This window comes from Prinia subflava, chromosome 4 (assembly GCF_021018805.1).
Source record: "Prinia subflava isolate CZ2003 ecotype Zambia chromosome 4, Cam_Psub_1.2, whole genome shotgun sequence".
NCBI classification, from domain to species: Eukaryota; Metazoa; Chordata; class Aves; order Passeriformes; family Cisticolidae; genus Prinia; species Prinia subflava.
In genome coordinates, this window is record NC_086250.1 from 26650891 (window position 1) to 26675017 (window position 24127).

At 37.9% G+C, this 24127-nt stretch overlaps 1 protein-coding gene across 2 annotated transcripts in view; it reads right to left on the reverse strand.

Moving 5' to 3' along the window:
• Nucleotides 1–11161: 11161 nt before the first annotated feature.
• SCYL2 (SCY1 like pseudokinase 2) overlaps nucleotides 11162–24127 on the reverse strand; it is a 36128-nt gene continuing 23162 nt past the window's right edge. The window contains exons 11-18 of one of the 2 annotated variants that reach the window (XM_063396238.1): nucleotides 22858–22971; nucleotides 22279–22411; nucleotides 20383–20501; nucleotides 19669–19769; nucleotides 19055–19121; nucleotides 18845–18931; nucleotides 17621–17740; nucleotides 11162–17043 (exon numbers count right to left, since the gene is read on the reverse strand). In XM_063396238.1, coding sequence (XP_063252308.1) covers nucleotides 16393–17043; nucleotides 17621–17740; nucleotides 18845–18931; nucleotides 19055–19121; nucleotides 19669–19769; nucleotides 20383–20501; nucleotides 22279–22411; nucleotides 22858–22971 — 1392 coding nt within the window. In that variant the 3' untranslated portion in view covers nucleotides 11162–16392. The remainder of the gene's footprint in view (nucleotides 17044–17620; nucleotides 17741–18844; nucleotides 18932–19054; nucleotides 19122–19668; nucleotides 19770–20382; nucleotides 20502–22278; nucleotides 22412–22857; nucleotides 22972–24127) is intronic. The other variant, XM_063396239.1, reaches the window with a different exon arrangement.

Below are 24127 nucleotides of genomic sequence, written 5' to 3' on the forward strand. Positions count from 1 at the left end.
TCCCTCCCTCCCTGCTTCCCTCCCTCCCCTGTCTCTTTCACACTGAGATCCTGTGCAAGGTGGTGCTATAGTAACAGACACAATACCTGTCCTCAAGCCACTCCAGTTCACTAATAAGACCTCATCTATGGCAAGGGCCAGAAGTTAATTAAATATTTACGAGTCCTTTCTGCAGGGAGGGAATTATTGTAAGCTACAGTTCCCATTCACTGTGTACCCCCCGCCCACGACAGGCCCCCTGCCCCAGCACACTTGCTGGTTTGAATCCGAAGCTGCCTTCCCATGCCTGGTCATTTATTATTGATGTTGCTGGGCCCTTGGGCAGACAGACATGGAGGGGCATTGGTACAATGCTGTCTGAACAAGCAATGGAAGACCAGCCATAAATTGAATCCATCGCATTTTTGAAACATAAAGTGGCTCAAAGAGGTGATCCAGTCCAACTCAGTGTGACTTCATGACAACAACACACTCTTCCTAGCATGGCAGAAAGTACTTAATGAAACCTAGTGGAAATACAGCCTGCCACTCCACTCATCCTGCCTGAACATTGGCTGGAGTCAAATGAAGAATTTTTGCATTTGGCAAGGCTTCAGATATTGGATTTGGATTAGGGACAAGTCAAAAAATAAATAAAGAAAAATAAGCCAAAGCTACAAACCATTTCATATATTCCCTCCCCTATCAGCTGCTCCCTTTAGGTGAGGGGGAAGGCAGAAACTCTGTAGATGGTTAGAAAAATGGAGAGCTTTGTGTTTGGCACATTACCTCACTCCTACAAGGAAAGTTAAATTAAGAACCTGTCAGTGCCTCATCAGGCCACCAGCACTATAAGAATTTATTTCCTCTGGAAGTCTCCAGCTGAGAATTGCCATGTAGAAGGCAGGCAGCTGCCCACCCACCAACCCCAGCTCCTGTTTTGCTACAGGCCACTTGGTGTCCCTGAGCCAGTGGCCGTGGCTGTGAACCCTCCCTCCTGCCCTACACTGTCCTTATCCTTCCAGACTCAGGGGCCACACTTTCCCCCTGACTTCTATTCAGAGCTTGGTGTATCCAGACTCTGCAGAGAGAGAAGAGAAGAGAAAAAAAGAAATCTAGAAGTTGATTTCTCCAGAGAAACAAACTGGATCTGAGCTCTTTTCACTTAAAAACTCCTCATTTGGGTGTTTGGACTGAGTGAGGGTTTGAGTGGGTTGTAAATCTGGGCCAAAGCTGTGCAAGGACTACCCATCCACCAGTCCATCCTTCTCCTGGCTACTTGCATGGGCCCCCAATCTCTGGGGTTTAGAACTCTCCATAATACAAACATCAAATGTCTGGATTGTCCCAGCTCCACTTTGAGTAAGGCCATGTTGGAAAACATATTTTCTCAGGGTTATGTGAAGCAAGCAAGCAGCTTCCACTGTAATCTTTTATTCCTAGTATGAACCAGAAGAGAAGAAGAGAGGGAGCACACTTAGGAGCTGAGAGTTTGGCTTTGCTGCAGTCTCTTTTGTTGCAGTGCTGTTTAGAGTTTCGTTCTCTTTCAATAATTCATGTGATGTAGAGAAGTGTTGGCTCTGCACAGCCAACACACTTGTCCTTGCAGAACAGTCCTTCCATAGCAAGCATTTAGAACATGGGTACCTCCAGATCTCTTCTACCTACCCACATGCCTCCAGCAGGGCTTCTCTAGGTGCATTTCTCTCTAGCTGGGTTGAACAGCAACTGCTCTCACTGCCGACTCAAGGGCTGAGCAGCCCTGCACCACGTCCCACTGCCCTGGGAGCAGCTGCACCTCCTCTTCCTCCTCCTTACACTGCTCAGGCTTGCATCTGGCCATCTCCAAACTGAGCAAATGGAAGAAATTCCTCCTGGTTTCTCACTCCAGACTTCTAATCCTCGTTTACCATTGGGGTGTGCGGACAGGCAGAGCGGCAAAGTCACCGCAATGGAAAGGCCCAACACAATCACGTGTGTGCACTAAAGCAGCCTCTCCAATTTTCACCAGGCACTCAGAAAATGAACCCCAGCAGGCCAAATGCCAAACACCAGAGGTTTATGGGTTTGGGAATATATACATGTGAAACTACATAATGAGATTGTCTTCCATGTAACAAACATGTATTTGCTGGCATTTGAGATAGTATCCTGAATGCTCTCATGGCAGCTGAACACCTGAAACCATGGAAAAATCTGGCTCCAAACTGGAAATGGTGCAAACTCCAGTGCAAGGAATTCATTTTGGAAGACTGGAACTCAGGTTGGAAAGTGGTGTTCAAGACCCATACCTGCCAGCAGCTGTGGAAAAAAGGGTTTTATCTTGCCCATCTTTCTGGTCTTCTGGTCCTAGTTTGGATAAAGAGAGCACAGAGCAGGCACAAGAAAGGAGTTATGCGTAAATTGTAGTGTTTTGGTCACTTATCCACACATTCTCTAGTTGAATTTACTGAAGTCTGTCCTCCATGCATTTGGGGCTGATTCAAGTGGCTCCCTCAGAGGTCTACCCTGGCTGGCCACTGGCAGGGTATGTTCCCCCTGAGGCCACAGGGGTCTCTCATTAGCAATACCACTTCCCTCACCATTAACAGAATTACACACTTCTCACAGCAGTTTTCCTCCCTCCCTTCTCTTTACTCTTTGCAATCCTTCACTGCCTGCACTTCTGCAGTGCTACAGCAGTAGCCCTGTTCAAAATTCACTGATCCTTTCTCTAAGGTCTAAAGAAAGCGTGTTACTTCTGCTTCTCTGCAGAGAGGCAGCTCTGCTGCTTCTCTGTTTCCTCCTCCTCAGGCTCACAGAGAAGCAAACTGCCTGGATGCCAAAACACTGCTGCAGAGACTGTCACAGCAGCTTTGCAGTGCTCTGCTCCTGTGGGAACATCATCCACAGGGGCACTACCCAATTCCCAACAAGAATGCGCCCAAGGTTGAGGCCACAGCAATACCTACAAGACTAATTCCAGCACACATTTTGGAGCATCAGCTGAGGAACTCCTCCTTAATAAGACCTAACGTGACAGCCCTAATAGACCTAGCTGCCATTGTTACTGCTTTCTTCTTTCCTGTTTTAACCTATGCCCCTTCTTTTTCAAAAATTCCACCACATTGTGATTCTCCTTTTGTTATCTCAGACCTCCTTAAAACACAATGTATTATATAATTTAAGTCTCCTGTTTGCAAGCTGGAGGCGAAGTCCAAGACACAGCATTTGCCTGCACTTCTAAGGAAATATTTTGCAAAATTAAAACGGTATGGTTCACATAGCTTGTAGATACTCCTGAAACTACAGACTCCTATCCCCAGAGACTATTAGTAAGTACATTAAAACCATATTTTAGACCCTAAACCAGCATGCAGACAGCCACTGCTGTGTGTTTATATACCATCACTACCTCAAGTGTTCAAGAGTAAAGTGAGCTGCAAGAAAACTTGAAACTGGTCAAGTGCACATAAAGGAGATGTGCCTTCCTAACAAGAGCTGTGCCTTGCAGACACAGAGCTTGATTCAGAACTGTAGCAACCCCAAAAGAAAACCAAGCTTGCAAATATCAGAACTAGCAATAAGCACAACTTATGTGGAACAGCAGTTTCTACAGGTACAAGTAAATGTATACCTAGAGGCTATCTAATTTGCTACAGTAACTTCTTCTGTTGAAAATTCGTGAAGTACCATCTTTATGCTACTCCTACGGATGATTCCTCAACTTAATGGACGGGGTAAAGTCTTTGCCACATTGAAAAGAAATTTTTGCTACTGGTTTCAGTGTAGATTGGATAGCATACACATTTCATGTGATGATTGTCTTGCAAGCAGCCACTTCTCCCAATGCTTGTAAAATATAAAATTTTGATCTCCTTACAAATATTTAATTATCACAGTAATTGACACCCCGACAGATCCTGAGAAAGTAATTTTAACTTTTTGGTGTCTCTGCTGAATTAACATTAAGATGCTTAACTTTGTGCTAAGTGATCAACCTTAACAATAACCAAAGGCTGCTAGGCTCCTGCAGTGGAAATACACAAGAATAACATTTTGTTATATCTTGTCAATTTTTAATCAGTTTCTTTTTAGTTCAAGGCCATGTGATCACATCCCTGGTGTTTGTGAGATGATTTTTGGATCACAGTTACTTGGAGGAACTTTCTTTTGTTAAAGCATGATGCCTTTGCCTTTTCAGCTTTTACCAAGAGCTTAAAGGCTAGAAAATCCTGGGTGACCTCTCTTCCTAACTGAAGATTTCTTTAAATTAAATTGAATTAAAACATTTTGATGTTTCAAAATTAAGTCTCTTTAAAAGTTTTAAATGCCTCCATTTCTTGCAAATGGAGCAAAGTAATGAAGCAGAGATAATGAATATTTGTTTCATCTGCACATAGGTCTTAGGGTTGGCAGACTTTAATGTTTACAGCACCGTGAGATTGACAATGGTTTGCACAAGAACAAGACCTTGGTAAAGTTGTCTGGTAGGTTTCATTGAATCATGGAATCATTCTTTCAGGAAAAGACCTTTAAGATTGTTGAGTCCATCTGTTAACCCAGCACTGGCAAGTCCACCACTGAACCATGTCCTTAAGCGGTGTCTAAGAGATAACAAGCATATTTTATTGTTAGGCACGAAACTTTGGGCCAAAGCCAATAGTTCCTTTGTATTTGTACAGTGTTGGGTGTACTGGAGACCCTATTTCTGTTGGCACCTGTAAAAGTCATTGTAACATTACATTAAAAAGCAGGCACTATAGGAATTCAGCCTTCAAGATCTACAGCATCTGATGTCAAAGATGAAAGAGGTGACCTGGGATCACATGTTATATGAGGGTTTAGAGTAAATGATCAATCTGATCCTTCAGATTTTGAAACCTATGGCTTTACATCTATAATTTTCTGCTATAAATGAAGATGGATTCAAAAACTTCACAATTCTGACTTCTATTTTACCATATATGAGAACAGAGTGCTTTCCTGCCACGTTAAAACGCTTCATGTTGAGTCAGCCCAAATCAACTTTTCAGATGTTATGTTTGTTTCCCTGATAACTGCAGCAAAACCAGCACTAATTCCAAATGGTTAAAAAATTCCTCTTCAGTTTCTAGTTTCTGCTTCCTGATCAGATCACTGGTAGGAAAGACATCTGATCACAGTTGGATACAAAATAAAAATAATGGCTCTTGGGATGCTAATAACATATAAAACAACAATGGAAATAAGAATTCCTATTTATAGTTTTCCTTACTCAAAGCTGCTAATTAAGCACTCATTTCTTACCTTATACTGGATGAGGGCTTTAGAGCATTTCTATGTGGAAAGTTCCCATGTGAAGTATGTCTGTTTCTCTATAAAAATAAAAAAGGGCAGAGTTTCTACACCATTGCACTAATACAGATACATTTGATGATGATTTCTGTGCATACAGAAATACAGTTTGTTAATTAAAAATAGATCCTTTTTTACTTCCACGAAGCTGTATAACGAAAGTCTTGTACCTGGACAAGAACATCTCTATAATGTTTGAAATGTATTTGAAAGTTTCTTGGGTTATAGTGACACCTTATGGCAGTTTTATCTTACAGATAATTTTGAAATTAACATAACATTTTACAGCCTGTAACTATTACTAAGGAGCTGCTTTGATGTTTTTAGAAATTGTTTATTTACAAGTTACTCAAAAGATCATTCCACCTCTTCAAATTTGTGTTTTCCCTTTTCCCCTTACTAGAAAAACACATTTGGAAGGGGAGTAGTCTTTGGTATTATCTTCAGATTTGACAGATAATCTATGCCAGGCAGTACAGTTATAACATACTATTCATAACTACCTGTGATGCTACCCAATTTGTGAATAGTCTCTTGCTTGATTGATTCACTAATTATAGTATGTAGCTCATTGTGTTTCTCTAATCCTAGAGCTGAAGTCTTTAAAAGAAAACATCATGACAGAAATTAATGAAAAGGTTTTTTTTCCTTTTAAGTACCGTTGGAAACCAAAACTGTGGGACATGAAAATAAAACTCACTACTACATTGTGGTATCCCCTGAAAAATGGTTTATTCCTCCAAACCCCATCCATGGTTCAGCCCCCATGTCTGTCAAACCCAACTGTTATCTCATCCCACGCCCACCCCATGTCCATCATCCCAGACCCACCTCCTAGTTCTGGAATGTTCTCCCCAACTCTGTTCCCTATTTGGCAATATGTTCAAATCACACCTTTGGGCTTTCCCTGATTGGTTCTCCCCCTATGGGGTGCTCCCATACCCCACCCCTGAAAGTTACTGATTGGTTCCTGATTTTTGTACCACCCCTCTTTAAAAGGGCTCGCATTTCTTTGTTCTCTGTCTTATGGTGCCGGCTCCCTTTGGACAATAAAGGTGCTTCGGAACTGCCAACCCTTAAGACCCTGCGTGGTTCTTTATCAGCCCTCTGTCACCACCCCACTTCTTTTGGACCTTATCACAATCCACTCCACTGAGCTTGCTGGGGTTTAGGAGTCCAGGATTGTGATACTACATGAAGACCAGAATTTATAAAATCTGCCTCCTGGGACTTTCCCTAATGTGAATTTTCTAGTGCCTAACTAGAGCTATCTCTACCTACAGTCCTTCCCTCACCTGATGTGCAAAGTTGGTCCCTCTAATGAGGCAACAGTTACCATAAAACATGCATCTTTATACATACATCTTTATCTTTGGTATTTTAACAATGCTTTCATCAAACAAGGGTTGAAAGTGGGCAACAGGTTTGAAGTTGCAAAGGGCTGAGAAGGAATGAGGGAGAAGGATGACTGAGAAGTCACATTAATCTTAAAATCAGAGATGAAAATCTACAAATGCTCAAGTTGACTTGAAGGGCTCCCCCTTCAAGTGTGTTTATGCTGAACTACAGTTAGGGCTTAGTTACGTTAGAATAAAGTAAGTTCCAGAATATATTTCATGTAACATTTTCTTGTTTAAAACTGACATAGAGACAGCTTAAAATGATAAATATTTTTTAGCAAAATATTAATTAAAAGTAATACTCAAAGTTTTAACAGATGTCAATGACTAAATATGTCAAATCTCTTACAATCTATAAATTAAAAAATTAAAACCCACATGCTTTTGCCATATTTTTAAAGGTATTTCCATTGCTAAGATAGCTGAAATCACTGACCAAACACCTAGCATCACCAGCAGCTCTTTTGAAAGAATGGAAAGGAAACCAGTTCTATTTCAATTTAAAACCACTAGTTTTTCAGAATTAAGAAACTGAACAACACAGAAAGCAAAACCTCATCCCTTTAATGCCTCATTAAAAAGAACTGAAGAAAAATGAACTTAAACAACTGTAGCTTCTTGAAAGATATCGTGGCCAGTAACTCACAGTTCAGGACAGTAGTTTTAATTACTATTACTTTTGTTCAAATAAATTTTGTTTTAAAACATACAGATTTAATAAACTTCTTTTTAATGTCTCTATACTTTATGTATATTTACATAGTGAATATTTGACCTACCTTTCACCAGAAAATGTATTCTACAGCAAAATAGGGAATAGGAAAAAATAGTGAATTATTCAACTTCCTAATCACAGTCATTCAATTTAACAAAGTAGTAATTTCCAACAACAACAACAAAAAAACAAACACAGAAACAGAAAAATGAAACATTCCAATAAGAGTGTTAAGACTAGATTAAATCAGAGCTCAAACCACTGCCTGTCAGCAGCAGCAACAGTTGTCAGGATCAGTTAGGCTCTTCCATGAAACAGCATCCACCAGCACTCCCTGCACAATCCACCAGCACTCCCTGCACAGGCCACAGGAACGTGAGGAGAGCAGGGGGGCAGGAGATACAATTTCAAAGAAAATAGGTCCAACCCTGCAGGGCAGGCACTAGACATTTTGACATTTTGCAGATGACAGTATCCACTGTCCTTCCTTCTGTTTGTTTGGGTTTTTTTTTTCCCCTCAGCATTTCCCTGAACTCTGCCTCTCTGCACTAAAGGGTTGCTGTGTCACTCTGGCATCTGGATTCAGTAATCCTTTGGATCACTCACCTGCAGCTGCTTCTAACATTTCTACTTGAGGCTCACGCTGATAGGTAACAAAGGAAATAGATGCCTACTCATCAGCCCAATCCATTGGCTTCCCAGAGCTGGACCATCAAGCTGAGATGCAGAGCCTCAGGTTCCTTTCTGCAGCCCCTCATGGCATAGCAACAATCTCCAGCTGAAAAGCAACATGCACAAAATTGAGGCTGCCAGTGTCATGAATTCAGCATTCCCTTACCAAGCATCACCAGAAAAAAAAAAAGATTGTCAGAAGCCCCTGAGTTGTTTTGCCCTTCTACTTCTACAGCCATGCACTGCTTGGGAGCACTGATGCAGGAAAAATCAGAGAGAAAGTAGATGAAAGAAATGGCTTCACCAGAAAGGGCCTGGAAAAGTAGCAGGCACATGGTCCAAAGGAAAATTCTGACAAAGGAAGTCCTATACATGGGATTGAGCTCAGTTAACTTGGAAATTACGTGTGGAGGCACACATCATTTAAGATACACTTACTTAATCTCTGCAATGGGCAGGCAATCACAACTTTTACTTGTAATGGTTGTAAATCAGTAAGACTCAAGCAATGAATCCTTTAGGAAACCTAAACCCAATAAGGACAATCAAACTGAAAAAAATCAGCTAATTTAAGTTTCCTGCTTGCCAGATAAAGAAGAATAGATAAACAGTAACTTAATCCTCCACAGAATAATGATGAAAATGTTAGTACATTATACTAAAATCACCAACTGCAGAAATGATATCTAGTATCTATCAAATCAGAAAATCACACAGAAAATAATTCTGTTGCTAGTTTTACAGAACAGATCAAGAATTTAAGCACAGTTTGCATCAAAATTGTATACAGTTCTACAAATACTATTTTTTTTCTATTTTGTAGCCAAGTAAAGCCAGGGTTTGTAGCATAAGGTAGGTCTATTTGAGGAAGGACTACCAATAAAGTTCCTATTTAAAAACGAAAGTATGAAAATTATAGTCTAGACTAATTTTATTTTTTCCTGATTCTCCTGCTTTGATTTTATAAGATACAATCATTGTAAGTCCCAGTCATTGTAAGACATGATTATTTTTAGAAATTCTTAAAAAATAAAAATAATATCTATCTGGTGTCAAGTTAGGGTAGATTCTTCAAATGAAATATACTGCTGTAATTGCAGAGGCATCTGACTTCATCAGCATTTTTCTTATTTGCAATATTTGAAGTCACTGCTGTGGCATTGTCTAAAATGCTTATTCACAGCTTTGGTGGCATAGGTAACTTTATTTCATCAGCATGGCAACAGTAGGAATTGCAATTCTAGTTTTTATAGTTCTCTGCTCTAATATTTGTTTTTTACTGTTCAGAAAACAAGCAGTTATTCTTCTGTGTGGTGTTTGGTTCTAAAGTCACATGCTGGAAAGTAAGCTCTGCAAAGTTTTGATTTTGTTTACTCTTGCAAGTATTAGTTGGCATCAATGAGACACACAGACTGACATGAACAAAGGCTGCCTGTGTCATAGCTTCAGCTCCCAAATCCCTTGGTTCTCAGGTAAAAGACAACGTTTTCATTGATATAGTTACAAATGGAGGTTCTTCTTTGATTATTTGGCTAATTATTGCAGGAGAGTTTTTTGATGTCGTGCAAAAGATGAAGCATTTTAAGAAATTCCATCATAAAAGGCCAAATAATAATTAAGGCACAAGAAAATCATGGAAAAAAAACCCTTTAAAAATTGGTCTGTAAATATAGGTAGGTCATTAAACTTCTACCATTGCTGAGTTTCCAACCATTCCACACTCACAACTGCCTTAATTTGCAGGATGAAACTGCAGTAGAACCATAATAGAGTACAGTTCATAGGCAGGTGTCTTACATAGAAAAAAAAATTTAAAAGTCTAGAGTTTAACTGTTATGTCTCGAATTCTTAGTAAATTTCAGAGCTTGAATAACTAGTATTTATTGAGCTGCTCTTGGGTTTGTGCATAGGTGGGAGGATAAGCTGAATTCCTGCTTTGTCAGTTTGGCACAGGAAATCAGAATGCACCTTGTTACCTTGTGAACCATTTTCCAAACTACTGAGCAACTGCAGTGGTCTCCAGCTGGTAACAGAGCTCTACAAATGCTGATATAAAATAGATTAATCTAAAGTTCAGGTGTATGATGAATCCAGAGGTTGGACTAGAGATATTTAAGTGATGAAATTCAGACAATTAGCTGTCAATATCAAAGGATTCCAAGCAAAGAAAAACCAACTGCAAATTTCCAAATTTGCAGCTTCCCTGTTTGAAGATTTAGGCTACCTGGATTCATGAGTTTGTAAAGATGTCAACTTTACGCCACAACAAATCAACTCAGAACACCTTTATTTCAGCACTTGAAACCTTCTTGCTTAAGAAACAGGGAGGACTTACGGATCCTACCAATATCTAGAAATGGAGAGACAAAGAGAACATTACCAAGGTGAAGGACATACCAGTCAGATCAGGATTGTGATTAGCTGAGCAAATTAAGGCAGGCATTTTCTCAGCAGGGGCTGCCACATGACAGGACTGTGCTCACTTGATGGATACAGTTGTGGAAGGAAAGGGCCTGCTGTCATCCTCACCAAGTGAAAATGAAGAGAGAACTGAAGCCACCTGATGCTACCTTTCCATTTTCCCCTCATCTATCTTTTTGTTCTTTTACTCTCTTCTCCCACACCATCTCTGGCCAACAATGCTGCTTCTAATCAGATCAGAGCAGATGTCTTGTACTTGAACTATTTATACCATACAAAAACCTGAGAATTATGGTCCTTCAGAGTGCTGTCAAACTCTAACCTGACATAGCAGCATATCTTGAAACTCAAGATATAAAGAAAGGACTGGCTTCTGGGTCCATGAGCTGTGCAAATGCAAACTGAGATCACTGTGTGTCATCAGAAAAAGTGAACGCTACTTTTAGAGGCATCTAGTGCAGCTGTTTTTCCCCAGAACTTCTATGCACCACATGAAGGCAGTATGTGATGACATTTTACACACGTCTGGACAGCAATCTTTAAGAAATGAACTCAAAAATACATGGGATAAAATGTATTTCAAACAAAATGTACAAGGAAAAACTTTTCTGCAGAAGTTAGTATTAGTTAATTTAATGAAAATTATCAATAAAATATCTTCCACTGTGAAAATATGAAAAGTTCATTTATTTCCATAGGCAACCTAATTCAGAGTACAAAGTGATGTGTATTTCTCAAAATTGTCACTGTACCTTTTACATAGCTTTAAAGTAACTGATCTACAAGTTGATACAAGAATAATTTTGGTTTTGAAGAGCTGTCCAATAAACCAGATATACACTAATGCCATGCTACTACAGTTCTATTTATCAATCATGGCTGACACAACAACAATATCACTTTATAAATCTCATGAGAATTTTAATGTTTTACAATCAGAACATAAAACTGCCACTAGTACAGAGACTGTACAATTAGACGAATAAACAAGTATTAAGTATTTTGCACAAGGCCTGAGTTCACTATAACACATTTTGATTTACAGCTTCATCTCAGAAATCTGTACAGCAGTTAGACCTGTTTTAGAGAACCTAAAGACAATACAACTTCAGGGCTTATTTGTTATGTTGATACAAGGGTGAGGCCTGAAAGTCAAGAGGATTTGGTGTATTTTTACTGCCTTGTGTAATTTTCCTGCAAAGCAGTCAAAACCTAATGGAAGATATAAGGCAGAACCTCACTTGAAAATCAGCTCACTCATCTGAAATTCTCCAGATAGGTTTCCTCACAGCTTTCCAAAGGAAAGGTTCACAATGAATATATAAAATGCAGCATATCTTTTAACAAAGAAAAAGAATGGTTACATATACAACAGGGTATTTTTTTTTCTGTACTCCCCCTCTCTATGCTTCTTTCACTGGAAGTGGTACAAATCAGTAACATCCTACACAATTCCAATAAAAAACCCTAATCAATAAGCAAAGGTCACTCCGAAGTCCAAAAACTTCACTGTAATGCAAGATTCAGTAATGCAAGATACAGTGTTCATAAACTTACGTTTTAAAAACTTTCCTTTTCTGCTCAAGTCATACAGATGTAGGCAAACTAAGTATGTATTATTTATAATGGATAACACAAGTATCATATAATTCTTAGTCTGTATGGAAGCTTTATGGAATTTGATTCAAATCTAATGTCTCATTTAGTCTCTTTTTTTGGTGCAGTTGAACTGAAAAATGTAAAAATCCTACAGTCTAGTCTAATCACACTTAGCTATCTATAGACACAGATAACATTACAACAGGGTTATAATACAAAGGTCAATATACACTTTCCTTACTTTAAAAGGCATCAGGGTATTTGTTAAGGTTCCACATACACGTGAAACAGTTGTTGCTAGAAAGACAAAACAGAAAAGGATCGTTTTAAAGAATAAGGCTCGAAATGTTGTGCACCTACATATCCAAAAATTCACCCTTTTACTTGGGGTGCTCAACACCTGTGTAAGGCCACAACTTCCCCATAACATTTCTTGTTCACAGTGAGGAGAACAGAGTATCTTCATTAAAACAAACTAGGGCATTCTACCCATGCTCCCAGTAAAATTTCTCTCCCCATCTCCCAAATAATTGGTGGGCTCCTTTACCTTTCAAAAGATTCCTCTGATATTGCTGCCCTGCTGCATAAGCAAGTTCCAAGGGCTGTTCTGTGCCTTATTCACACCATTTATGTGATGAAAACAACAGAAGATGGGCTCCCTCCTCCAGTGACACCTGTGCCATTTCATTCCCAGTTTCTCTCGAGTCAGAACTAGGGGTTTCTAAGCTAACCTGAAACTCAGTAGTTTTAAGGTTCTCCATTAGCCAAAAAAGGTTTTTCAAGGCTCTTAATACTATCCTTCCCTCTAGCAGGATTAGTTTGCTTTCTATGACTGAGTTTTGAGAGGATGCTTCAGACATTTAAACCCAAACAGAACCAGAGCTCTAACATGGAAAACACTGTTGTCTCAGCGCAGTCATGTTCTTTTAGCATACATCAGAGCAGCCAAAGCACAACTGATATAAGATGTGCAGCTATTTTCACTTAGCGTCTCCTTTTACAGTAAATAAAGAATAGATGAATAGCTTAAAGAATAGGAATTTACTCCGTTCCCTTTACCTCCCCTTTATAAATGAATGTAAACTAGACGGGCTGGGCACTTCAGCCCAGACCCTCTTGTCATTTCCACAGCAGAATGAAGACATGCTCACAGCGGGTGAGCACAGTGGGTGCACAGTGGGTGCTGTGATGATATAACCTGACAGGCTTTCACATTTTTTCCTCTAAATTAGGTTGAATATGAAGGGCAGAAGTTTAGTGTAATTTACAGTCTTCCTAAAGGCATTGTAAAGAATAACCTATTACCAAGCTATTATTTCATTAACAGCATTTGTAGTTTCTTAATCAGATACCAGTTTCAAACCTGTGTTCTCTGTTTTTCTTTACATGAGGACTAGGCAGACCCTCTGCTTAGGCCAAGCCAGATGTAGCACTGCTTTCCATCCAAGATTAGCTATAGGAGGCTCCTGGAATACCCACATTTTGTAATATTGTCCCTTCCCCTTTGTCTTTCCCAAAAACCAACTTGGAAGCACAACTGCAGCTCTCAAACAATTCACTCTGGCCACAAAACAAGTCTTCCAGCCTCTTGCAGGGCCTCAGAGCGATGACTTGGAAGTACAGTGATCAGTTGGCCAAGGCTTCCTAAAGAAAAACTACTGTAGCAAGAGCCAAGTGGCACATGGCCATGGTGACTTACCTCTTGCAAGTCCTCTTTCCTTTAAGAAGTAATTCGAGAACTTCAAACATACTGAGTTTCCTGACACACTAAGCAGGAAGCATCTATGTGGAAAAGGGATTGGACTCACTACTTTTAAATACAGTTATATATATATATATATATAAATTTTTAAATAACTGGAAGATTTTGAGCACCCTTTTCAGGAGCACCCTTTTCAGTTTTCTTTGTTGTTCTTCTACTCTGGGCATTCTGAAAATAGCAGCAAACAAGAGAAATCAAAGTTATGTTCTCAGTTATAAATGGAAAATGTCCTATTGCTTCAATCAGATAAAGACCTTATTCCATTACATTACAACTTCATAAAAGAGCCTCTTTTAATTTGAAAATGTAGGAATTTTTTTTTTTACTTTGTTCTTACAAAATACATTATGTTCTGGTACAGCCCATGCCAAAAGCACATACCCCAAATCACACAGCTTAGGAAGTCTAGTATATGAAACGAGATCAATTTTTTTTCACTTAACTTTCCCTGCAATAGATTAAACTAAATCCAGTTCTGAAAAGCTCCCAGTCCAGAGAGATCAGTGACTGAAACCCCAGATTAGGACACTGACTTTTAAGACTGCCTTTGCCATAGATATATTAATTTAATACATTGTAAAGTCCTATGAGATGCTGTTTCTAATACAATCTTATTTTCCAAATAATTTAGAAGAATACAGATTCAAGTAATTCTTCAAAAGCTTACCCTAACAGAACACAGCTTCCAAGAGTTGACATAAAGAAGACACCAGTGTGATTGAGAGTATAGAGTGCCAGCAACTGCAAATGAACTTCCACAGTTCAACAGTTCCAGTATTGTACCTAAATTTACACTGACATTTTAACATAACCTACAATGCTTACCATGAATATTAACAGTGCATAAGCATCACAATGTATTAGGTACTGTTTTCTAGACCACAAATTTATTGGTCCCGGGTATTTTAAAATAATAGGACGAACGCAGCAGCTATAACACATAAAGGATTCTTTAAGAAATATGCTTAATGCTATCACCACTTAGAACTGTGGAAGTATAACAAAATACAAGTCATATTTACAGCATAAGGCCCTTTGGTTTCTTAAGCAGCAAACAAAAGAAGAGTTTCTTCAGTGAAAGTCTTTTAAAAATTAAGCAGGTAGGCTTTCCATAAAAAGGTAACTAGTTATTTCCTTCTCAAAATAACCATTTACAGTCTTCAAAATACTAGGTAAGAAAGCTCTTGAAATTCTTAGGAAAAAAAAGTTAAACCCAACAGCAGTATCTGACAGAGCAGAGATTCCACCATGGGCAAGCTGAACATACACATTCTGGAAGTAGAAGAAACTACTATTTGGACTTCTGGAGACCTTTATTGAATTTAGAGTAATACAATAAAAAGGATCTGAAATACCTGTGTATTTATCATACACTGTAAAGCCTACAAATCTATATTTGAGAAATCACTTCATGTCAATCTATCCTTCAGGACTTGATTTAAATAAAAATTAAAATGAAATAGTTCATTCTAGTCAAGGCAGTTTATGGCAGTCTGCTTTTTCACACAACCCTGTGCAAATTGTATAAGGTGATCCTTTTTCATCACCTCAATTGAGCCAAAAATTAATTGAACATATTTCTGTGTAACTATATAACATGCATTTAGTTACACAGTGGGGCATGTGAATTTTACACTTACATTCATTTTGTGAGGTTCCATAACTACAATTTTTTTTAACATCAGTTAGAAGCAGTATCATATTAGTCAAAACAATGGAACATAGTAAATGTGATGAAATCACCACACGTATTTTAAAATCCTGCTTAAGTGGTATGTTGCTTTTGCTATGGGGCTTGTAAGAAGGATCTGGCATTATAAAAGAGATTGTAAACCAGCATGACCTTTGAAGCAGTGTTCTTAGTCTGTCCCAAACTTGAACCAAATTTTATAACAACTTCTCATGCCTGATGAATCTTGTTATAAGTTTACTACACCACATTCATTACATGAGCTTACATGAGAGAAGAAAGTCAAATATGCTTCCTTCTTAGTCTCGCCCATACTTATTGGTTAGAGTTCTCTCTGTGTAATTTGGCTACCAAAATTTTAGGGCCAGCGCAAGAATTTTCTTTTTGCAAACTATCATGGGACAAAATGACGGCTTGAGACAAATTCAGGCAACATGAGTAAATCTCCAGGTTTGCATCCAATAGCATCATTATCCCCTAAGCATTTTGCTGAACTTAAGAAACAAAATTTTGTAGGAAATTTCATAGGAACTGATTGAGTTCACCTCTAAATGATTTCGATACACTTCTTTTTCAGTTGAACATATGCCTCCCACCTTCAGCACTCTCATGTTGGTAGAGACAGGAAATCTTTAGCATGTAAGATGACTTTGCACTTACACAATTCCACTGCAGTACCAGGTGAATCAAACATCAGCCTTTTTTCCTGTCCAAAAGTCTTTACTTTTCTGGGTTGAAAGTTTCCCCAAGTCATGCTTTTATTAATCAAAACAAGATGTTAATCAGCTTACCCATGATCCAAATTTCATCAGTCTTTGAAAGAAGAGAACAAAACATTTTACCCAAAAAGATCTTTTAAGTCATTGCTAGCTGAGCTGCTGTTTGTCATTGTGTTTGCTGGTTGTGCGAAGTTCTGAGGAGAAAAGAAAGGATTACCCTGTATAGCAAAGCCTGGCTGTGTCATCATGTTCATCTGAGGCCCCAAGGCTGTATTGCTTGTATTTGGGGACCCTGGTGGTTGCACAAACTGATTAACCCACTGGCTTGATTTCTGTTGAGCCAACTGCTTCATGCTAACTTTGGGTTTTTGAGGACCAAAGAGATTATCTAAAGCAGACATATCTGGGGGTCTGTTTTGTTGTGTCAGTGGAGAGAGTGCAGATGCAGCATTCATAGGGCTGTAATTTGGCATACTGGCAGGTGGTACAATGTTCATCTTCGTTGCTCCTGTTGCACTTGGACCACCGAAGAAATTCTGAGTAGCAAGACCTGCTCCCATAGTGAATCCAGCACTTTGAAACCCCATATTTGTATTTAGTCCATTTGTCATATTTCTCTTTGTGTTGTCAATGGGCGATGAAAATCCCATTCCAACACCCATAGAAGGAATGGAAGAGAAGCTGTTTGAAGATGCAACTTGAGCTTGGTTGATAGGACGACTGGTCAAAGATGACATATTATCTATCAAGGTATCTGTCAAGTCTTTTGTCTGCAAAACACACAAAATGCAGTTAAATGTTCTTCCTCTACAGACACTCTGGCAACAGTATTCTATCATTATCCCTGGAGATCTGGCAATAATTTTTCAGAAATTAGAATTCACTCCATGGAATTGGGCATGAAATGTAATAATATACAAGAGAAATTACCTTGTGTTCTTTGCCACTTAGACCTAATTGTTATGGAGCTTTAATTTGACATCTCAGACTACACACAAAGTACAACTGTGACTATTTGCTTAAATGCCCCACTCCCATCCCCAAATCCTTTATACTAATGAACTCTTCAAAGAAAAACCCTTCTTACTATGTCCTTTTCCCGTATTTAGTACAATGACCTTCTGATAATAATGATACCCTTGGAAATTCCAGCTATTTTAAAAGTGGGAGTATTGCTAATGATGCAACTGGAAGGCACATGAAAATTTAACTTTTCTCCGCTGTGCCACTGTACCACTAGGAAAAAAAAAAGTAACTCACAGGAGGAAAAAATTGCTAAATGCATACAGCCCTTGAAAAAGCATCAGAGCTCCAACGGAAACAGTGCAGTTGTTTGATCTCTCTCACCTGCTTCACTGGAGGTGTCACTGTAGTTGCTTGGGGCTTAAGAGGTTGCTGGCTTTTCAGTTTCTGTGCCTGTTCTTGCTCTTTAGCTAACTTTTGCTTCTCTTCCAGTGTAAGTGAGGCCTTTAAAAGGGAAAGTACTGGTAGTAAGTTGCACAAAATGGTTATTCTGACATTCATATTTTTATTTCATATTAGCACCGTCATTTCAATAATGTGGTAAACAATAAAATTATTTACACAAAAGAGAAAGCCAATAATCAAAATCTATTATAATATTTACCATATTGCTACAAAGTACTTAAAGCAAATAAATACAATATTAAGAGAGCAGCATAATGAGAAATTTGGGCAGATCTCAAATAAAAGAGATATATATGAACAAAACCACTTTAGCTTTGTTTCCTTAATATTGGGCATAAGAAAAAGTGTTCTTCACAATTTTTGTTTTTAATATGGTTACTAATTTGATCTAGACATGCAATTGACCATGGAGTTGAAAAGGGAATTTCGTTTTAGAACTGCTCAAGAGTCTTATGAGGATTTTAACTCCACTTTTGCTAATAATGAAGGATGAAATAATTAAATCATTTCCCCTCAGAGAGAGGATTCAGAAAACTAGAAATAGGAATTATAAAATATATAGATTCTGGGAAGGCATTTCTATAATTATTAGTATGAAAAGAATTTTACAATGCTGAAAGCTTATGTCTACTGTATTACTGCTTATATTTTATGTTATGCTATGTTTTTCCTTCGTGTCTTGTATTTAACCATGTATTGGCTGTTTTCACTTAACTTTGAAAAGTACTGTGAAAATTAGTCTCTGCTACTACTTAAAATTCTACATTGTATCTTCATTTCTCTTTTCATTTTATCATAAGGATCCCTATTTTGCTTTTCCTACCTAAATCCAGTGGTGAAATTTTAGTTTCATTTAAATCTATAATTAAGGAGAAAGAAAACTACCACAAATTTATAATCAAAATTGCTGCCTACTTAGTACAAAGCTACTTTGAGGAAAAGCTTACATGGAAATTGAAGGATATGATTTGAACATTTCTCATGGAGCTTCTCATGTATGTTGGTGTGCTATATAGAAAAGCACTTAGTTTTTCTACTAAAGCTTTAAATATGCTATGCATTTACACACACTCTTCTGCAACCCTATCAGCCTTGTATTGGACAGATGGACAAAAAAGACTAACAAAATAAAGTAAAGCACACCTTTCTCTGTATTGATGACATCTCATTCTCTTTACTATCAGATCCACTAGTTAGAAGGTCAGTTCCACTGTTAAATACCTTGTCAATCTGTTTAAGTTCAAAGAAAAAAACCTTCATTATTTGAAATACCGTAATTTAAAGCTATGTAAATATCAACTAAGTGATTTTAAATTTCAGTGTTCTATGTGTGAGTTACATATTGTTGCTTACCTGATTGCCTGTACCGCTAGATCTTGCCTCTTCAGACCCACTCATTTGGTTAGCTATGTCCAAGGATCTACACAGTGCAGAGTATATTACAACAAGACAACTTTGCAATCACATCCATAACACTAATCTAACAATGCAGATAATTCTTCTGCATTTAAATAATACCAAACAATTGCATCATGAGAGCAACCAATTTTATATAATGCCTTCCGAAGACTGGCAAATACTCTCTGAGAAACAGTAAACGCCTCCTAACAATTTTCTGTGGTCTTCATTTCTCCCTTTCAGCAGGGTGACCCAGACTTCAGATATCCCAAATTATTTTGTCTCAAATCTCACCTCATATCAGGCTCCATAAAATAGCTCCAAATACTTTAAAATATCACAGCCTTCTAAAAGGCTGCACTGTTTATGTTTCTCTGGTATGGTTTATTTCTCAGCAACTACAGGAAGGCAATTTGCACAAAGAAGCAGATCTTCTGACAACTGTGCTTATGTGACGTAATTCTCAACTACTGAACTTAGAATTACCTGATTTTTTTATTGCTATGGCTAGAGTTCTCTAACATTTGCCAAAAAATGACTATTTCTCCAACACAAACATTAACACTTACTTCTGTTGCTCTTGCATGACATGAAGTTGCTCAAGTTTTGTTTTATGCTCTGCTTCCAATCTATTGAGCATATCTCTTATAACACAAATAAAAGAATTGAACTGGAAAAGAAATACATAAGAAGTTTGAATTTTGTTGTGATGGAATTCAGATACGTGTAACTTAGCAGGTAATACTTCACAAACCTACAATACATAATGTTAGATGAAGTGCAAACTTTTAAATAATTTATAGTCCACCTTCATTATTGTGCGTTAGCTAGCAAATTACAGGCAGAGTGCACACTGAAACTGGGAAAAATACAGGCCACTAAAACAAAAAACTGAAATGGGGCACTGCAGACAAAGTCTCCACATACAAGTATTACCAGATTCATTTTCAAACCAACAAACCAACCTATTATTCTCTTTCCTGATATTTCATAGCAACACAGTATTTTATTTGAATACTTGCTATGTTAGTAGATAACTGCTTTTGCAGGGTATTTGGAAGGTTGACAAGTATTAATTTTGAAATGTTACACATAATCAGTTAAATACACCCAAAAATAACAAGCTTCAAACACAGAAATACAGTAGAATTGGGAAGGGTTTTGGTATTGCTTATTTTTACAACAGACACAGACATACAGTAATAGATGTATTCTTTTAAGACAACAGTTTAAATTTATTCTCATAACTGTCAAGGAAAAGCATGCAATACGACTGTTCCTACCTGATTCAGATTAAGATTGTTCTCAATACTAAGAGGAATCAGATGGGGCAATACTTTTCCTGCAAGCTGTTCTTTGGTAATTCCCAACTTCTTATGAGTAAATGTACATTTGTAAATACCTAACACGGAACATAAAAATAGCAGAAATTGTTAAGTTTAGTAAACAGTGTGAACAAACTCGAAGTACCACACTCATATATGTAATGATCATCTGAACAACTACTGTTTGTGTGCAAACAGGGACAAACATGACCAAGAGAATCTTAAAGGCTACGTACTGATCCACACAACAACAAACAGCAAGAGCCTTTGCTATAGTTCAGAACAAGAGGATGTCCAAAGTCAAACTCTGCAGTTATGAAACTTGGTATTAGTCAATGAATTGGTCTGGCCAATTATCTGAGAAAATGTGTCTTTGAACAGATCATGTGTAAGTGATTTGCCACAAGCTGACACAGTGCCATTTGAGAAATCAAGCTGCATCAACTAAGGATGTGTTCTCTCCTGGCACACTACAAGTAGCTAGGATTAGCTACCATCCTGCTCTCTGATGGTTTTTTTTTACAAACACTGTTAACTACAAGGTTTGGGCTGTTATGCATAGTATCAGAACTCAAGCAGAATCTTAAAATCTTTAAAATCCCTGGAAAAAGAATCCTGACAGGCACGAGAGACCCAGTGTTAAGCCCAAATGTTCTGTAGTGCTTCTGACAGGAAGAGTCCTCTGCTTAAATAGCCCAGCTCTGGTGGCAAACACTGAACACATCAGCATAAAAGACAGCAGCTTTCCTCACTTTCTATGGTACTAGAACAGAGCTGTCACCAAGACTAAGAAGATGAAGGATGATATTATGATTCTGGAAGAAAGGAGAGCCCAAGAATGTAAAACTGATTTCAGCTCATCATTTCCAAACTAAGATTCACTTACTCACTGTATCTGAGTAGAATTCAGAACTAACACAATTGAAGCAAAAAAATAGTGTACCTTATTCTTAGATAGCAAATAAAAGTCAAAGATGCAAGGATTAAGGGAAACAGGCAGCTTTAAATCAGTACAGATAAGATGCCTTCTTGCTGCTTTTGAGCAAATAAAAATAATCCTGTCATCACATAGTAGAGTGTTTAATGATGGTTACTGGCAGTGCAGCTCAGCTGTTACAACTGGTCTACACCACTTTGGTGTCAGGAGGAGAAATAGTCTTCTAGACTTGGCCAGGCAGTCACACCTCTTTCTTGGCAGTGGCTCTGGTCATCTGGACTCCGTATGCCCACTCAATTTGCTAAAATCACACACCCTGAGACAGGCAAGCACCAAGTGGCAGTATGGAAAGCTAAAGTGGGGGTGAGGTCTCCCCTTCCAGAAGTACCAGGCCATTAGGTTTTGTTAGTCATTTTGTGAGACCTCACCCAGACTGTGCTCCATTTCTGCACGCAGGCACAACTGTGTGCCTAAACATCCAACAAAATGAGTCTAACAAAGCCTGCAGTAAAGAACAGCAGATCTGAACATCATCATTTATAGCATCTGCTATGTAAGAGTGGTGGAAGAAGGCAACAGTAACATCTCAAAAGCTCCAGCATCTGAAAGATGGCAGTTCATATACTCTTCTGCAGAAAACAGCCTCTCTGACTCTGTGGAGTACGCAGTCCATGTAAGTGTCACAGCCCATGAACTGCAGTGAGTACTCAGAACTGCACCAGGCCCTGAGGACTAAAAATATATGTACTAGTGCTCAAATGTCATACACAAGGTAACTGAACAGGGACATACTCAAGAACCAGACTTTTAATAGTCATTTTAGGGATATACTATGTAAATATGTTCAGTGGTAACACAGAAAGTGCTCGGATTTACAGTATGAAAGCACACAAGAGAAAGTTGGAAGCATTAGTTACCTAAAATTCCCATCAGCACTGCAGGTTCCTTTGATGGAATTTGTTGTAGAAAAGGTAAAATATCGTCAAGCACAAACCATTTATCCAAGTATTCCAAAATCTTGCCCAAGCACACTAGTGAGTTTACTCGGACCTGTGAAGAATGATAAGAATTAAACCAACTCTTTATTTACAGAAAACAAACAAAACAACTTTACAAAACTCGTAAGAAAATCTTTGTACTCAAAAATTCAAAACAAGTTAAAAAATGCTTATGTATCATGAAGGAAAAGCATTTGTTTTTATGCTCACAAAAACTTGGCTCTTCTGCATGATGAACACTGTCAATGTCTATTACTGTGGTACCCACTTCAGTAACTTTTACAGTATTATTAACATGGTAAGTTGTTAACAACTTTAAAAATTGTTAGAGCAAAGAAATGGTGCTTTTGCACTTTTAAGAAGTTTTTTGAAAAAAAATTCAGTAAGAAATCAGAACACGTTGATGGGCTTTCCTTTAAAGACACAACATTGTAAACCCAACGTAATTAAAGGTTACAACATTTTCTGAACACTAAAGAACGTTCCCATGATACTCACAGCAAGAGAAGAAGTTTGCAAACATGCATTTTTAATTCTTGGAATTAATGAATTTTTCATTGATGGGTAATCTATTAAATTGGCAAACGTGGGAATTATGTTTAGGCAAAGCTCCTAAAAAAAAAATCCACAGAAGTAAAAAGAAACATGAATATTTATTATAAAATTAGTACTAATGTAACTCAGTACCAGTTAGTTTGAAATGTCTTCTTAAGCTTTCCTCTTAAGGAAATATGTAAGGAAATATGTTCAACTAAGCTGCCCTTAATTTATCAGACTCACTTAAAAATAGCTAGAATAATAAAGCATCATGGTATGTATACAGAATCTTCAAAATGGATTTTAGAAAAAAGAGCATTCGTAAATTCGTAATATTTATACAACAAGAATATCTTGAATTTTTATGAGGCACCTTTATATAAAACCCAGCTTCTACTACATCCAACTATCAATCTCATACATAAATCAAGAAAATTTCAGTGAGTACTATCAATAATACTGCAGTACAATGACAGACTGCATGATAAAATATCATGTCAAGATTAACCATACTTTAGCAACAGAGAAAAAAAATCCCCACACAATTTCAGCCCAATCTCAAAAATAAGAGACAGTAATACTAAGTACATGTTGCAAGTAAACACCTCAGTAACTAAAGCACTGATGCAGCAAGAAACTCATGACAGGTACACAGAAACAAAAACTTTTGTCCCTAATATTACAAAGGCTTTGCAAAGGCAGAAGTCACATCTGATCATCCAAAACTGCCTTTGAGAAATATTTTGTTTCTTTATCTCCCACCCATGAACATTTTTGGATAACTGGAAGTTAATTGCAGTTGAATGATTAAAAAAAAATCCCCTGAAGAACCTTAGAAAGATAGAGAAAGATAAGGATAACCTTAGAAAGATAGAGAAAGATAAGGATACATAAAAATGGCACCAGAATGTATATTAATATGATTTTACAGCATATCAGGTCTCCTGAGGTAACTGTCAGCACAGATGTTCTCAGCAGTGGGAGCTCAAATAAGCCACCTCTCACTGACTGGTATGAGCATGCATGCCTGCATGTTTCTGCTGCACAGGCAGTGAAACGTAAGTGCATATCCTACTTTCTGCTATGGTGCCTAGTAAGAATTCAGGATAAGAGTATTAGAACAACAGTAAAATGGTTGCCCTCCTGGAAAACAAGGGAACTAAATTTTACTTTACCAGAAACAAATGTTTTTTAATAAAGCATTCATCTCTTTCAACATTCAGGCATATTA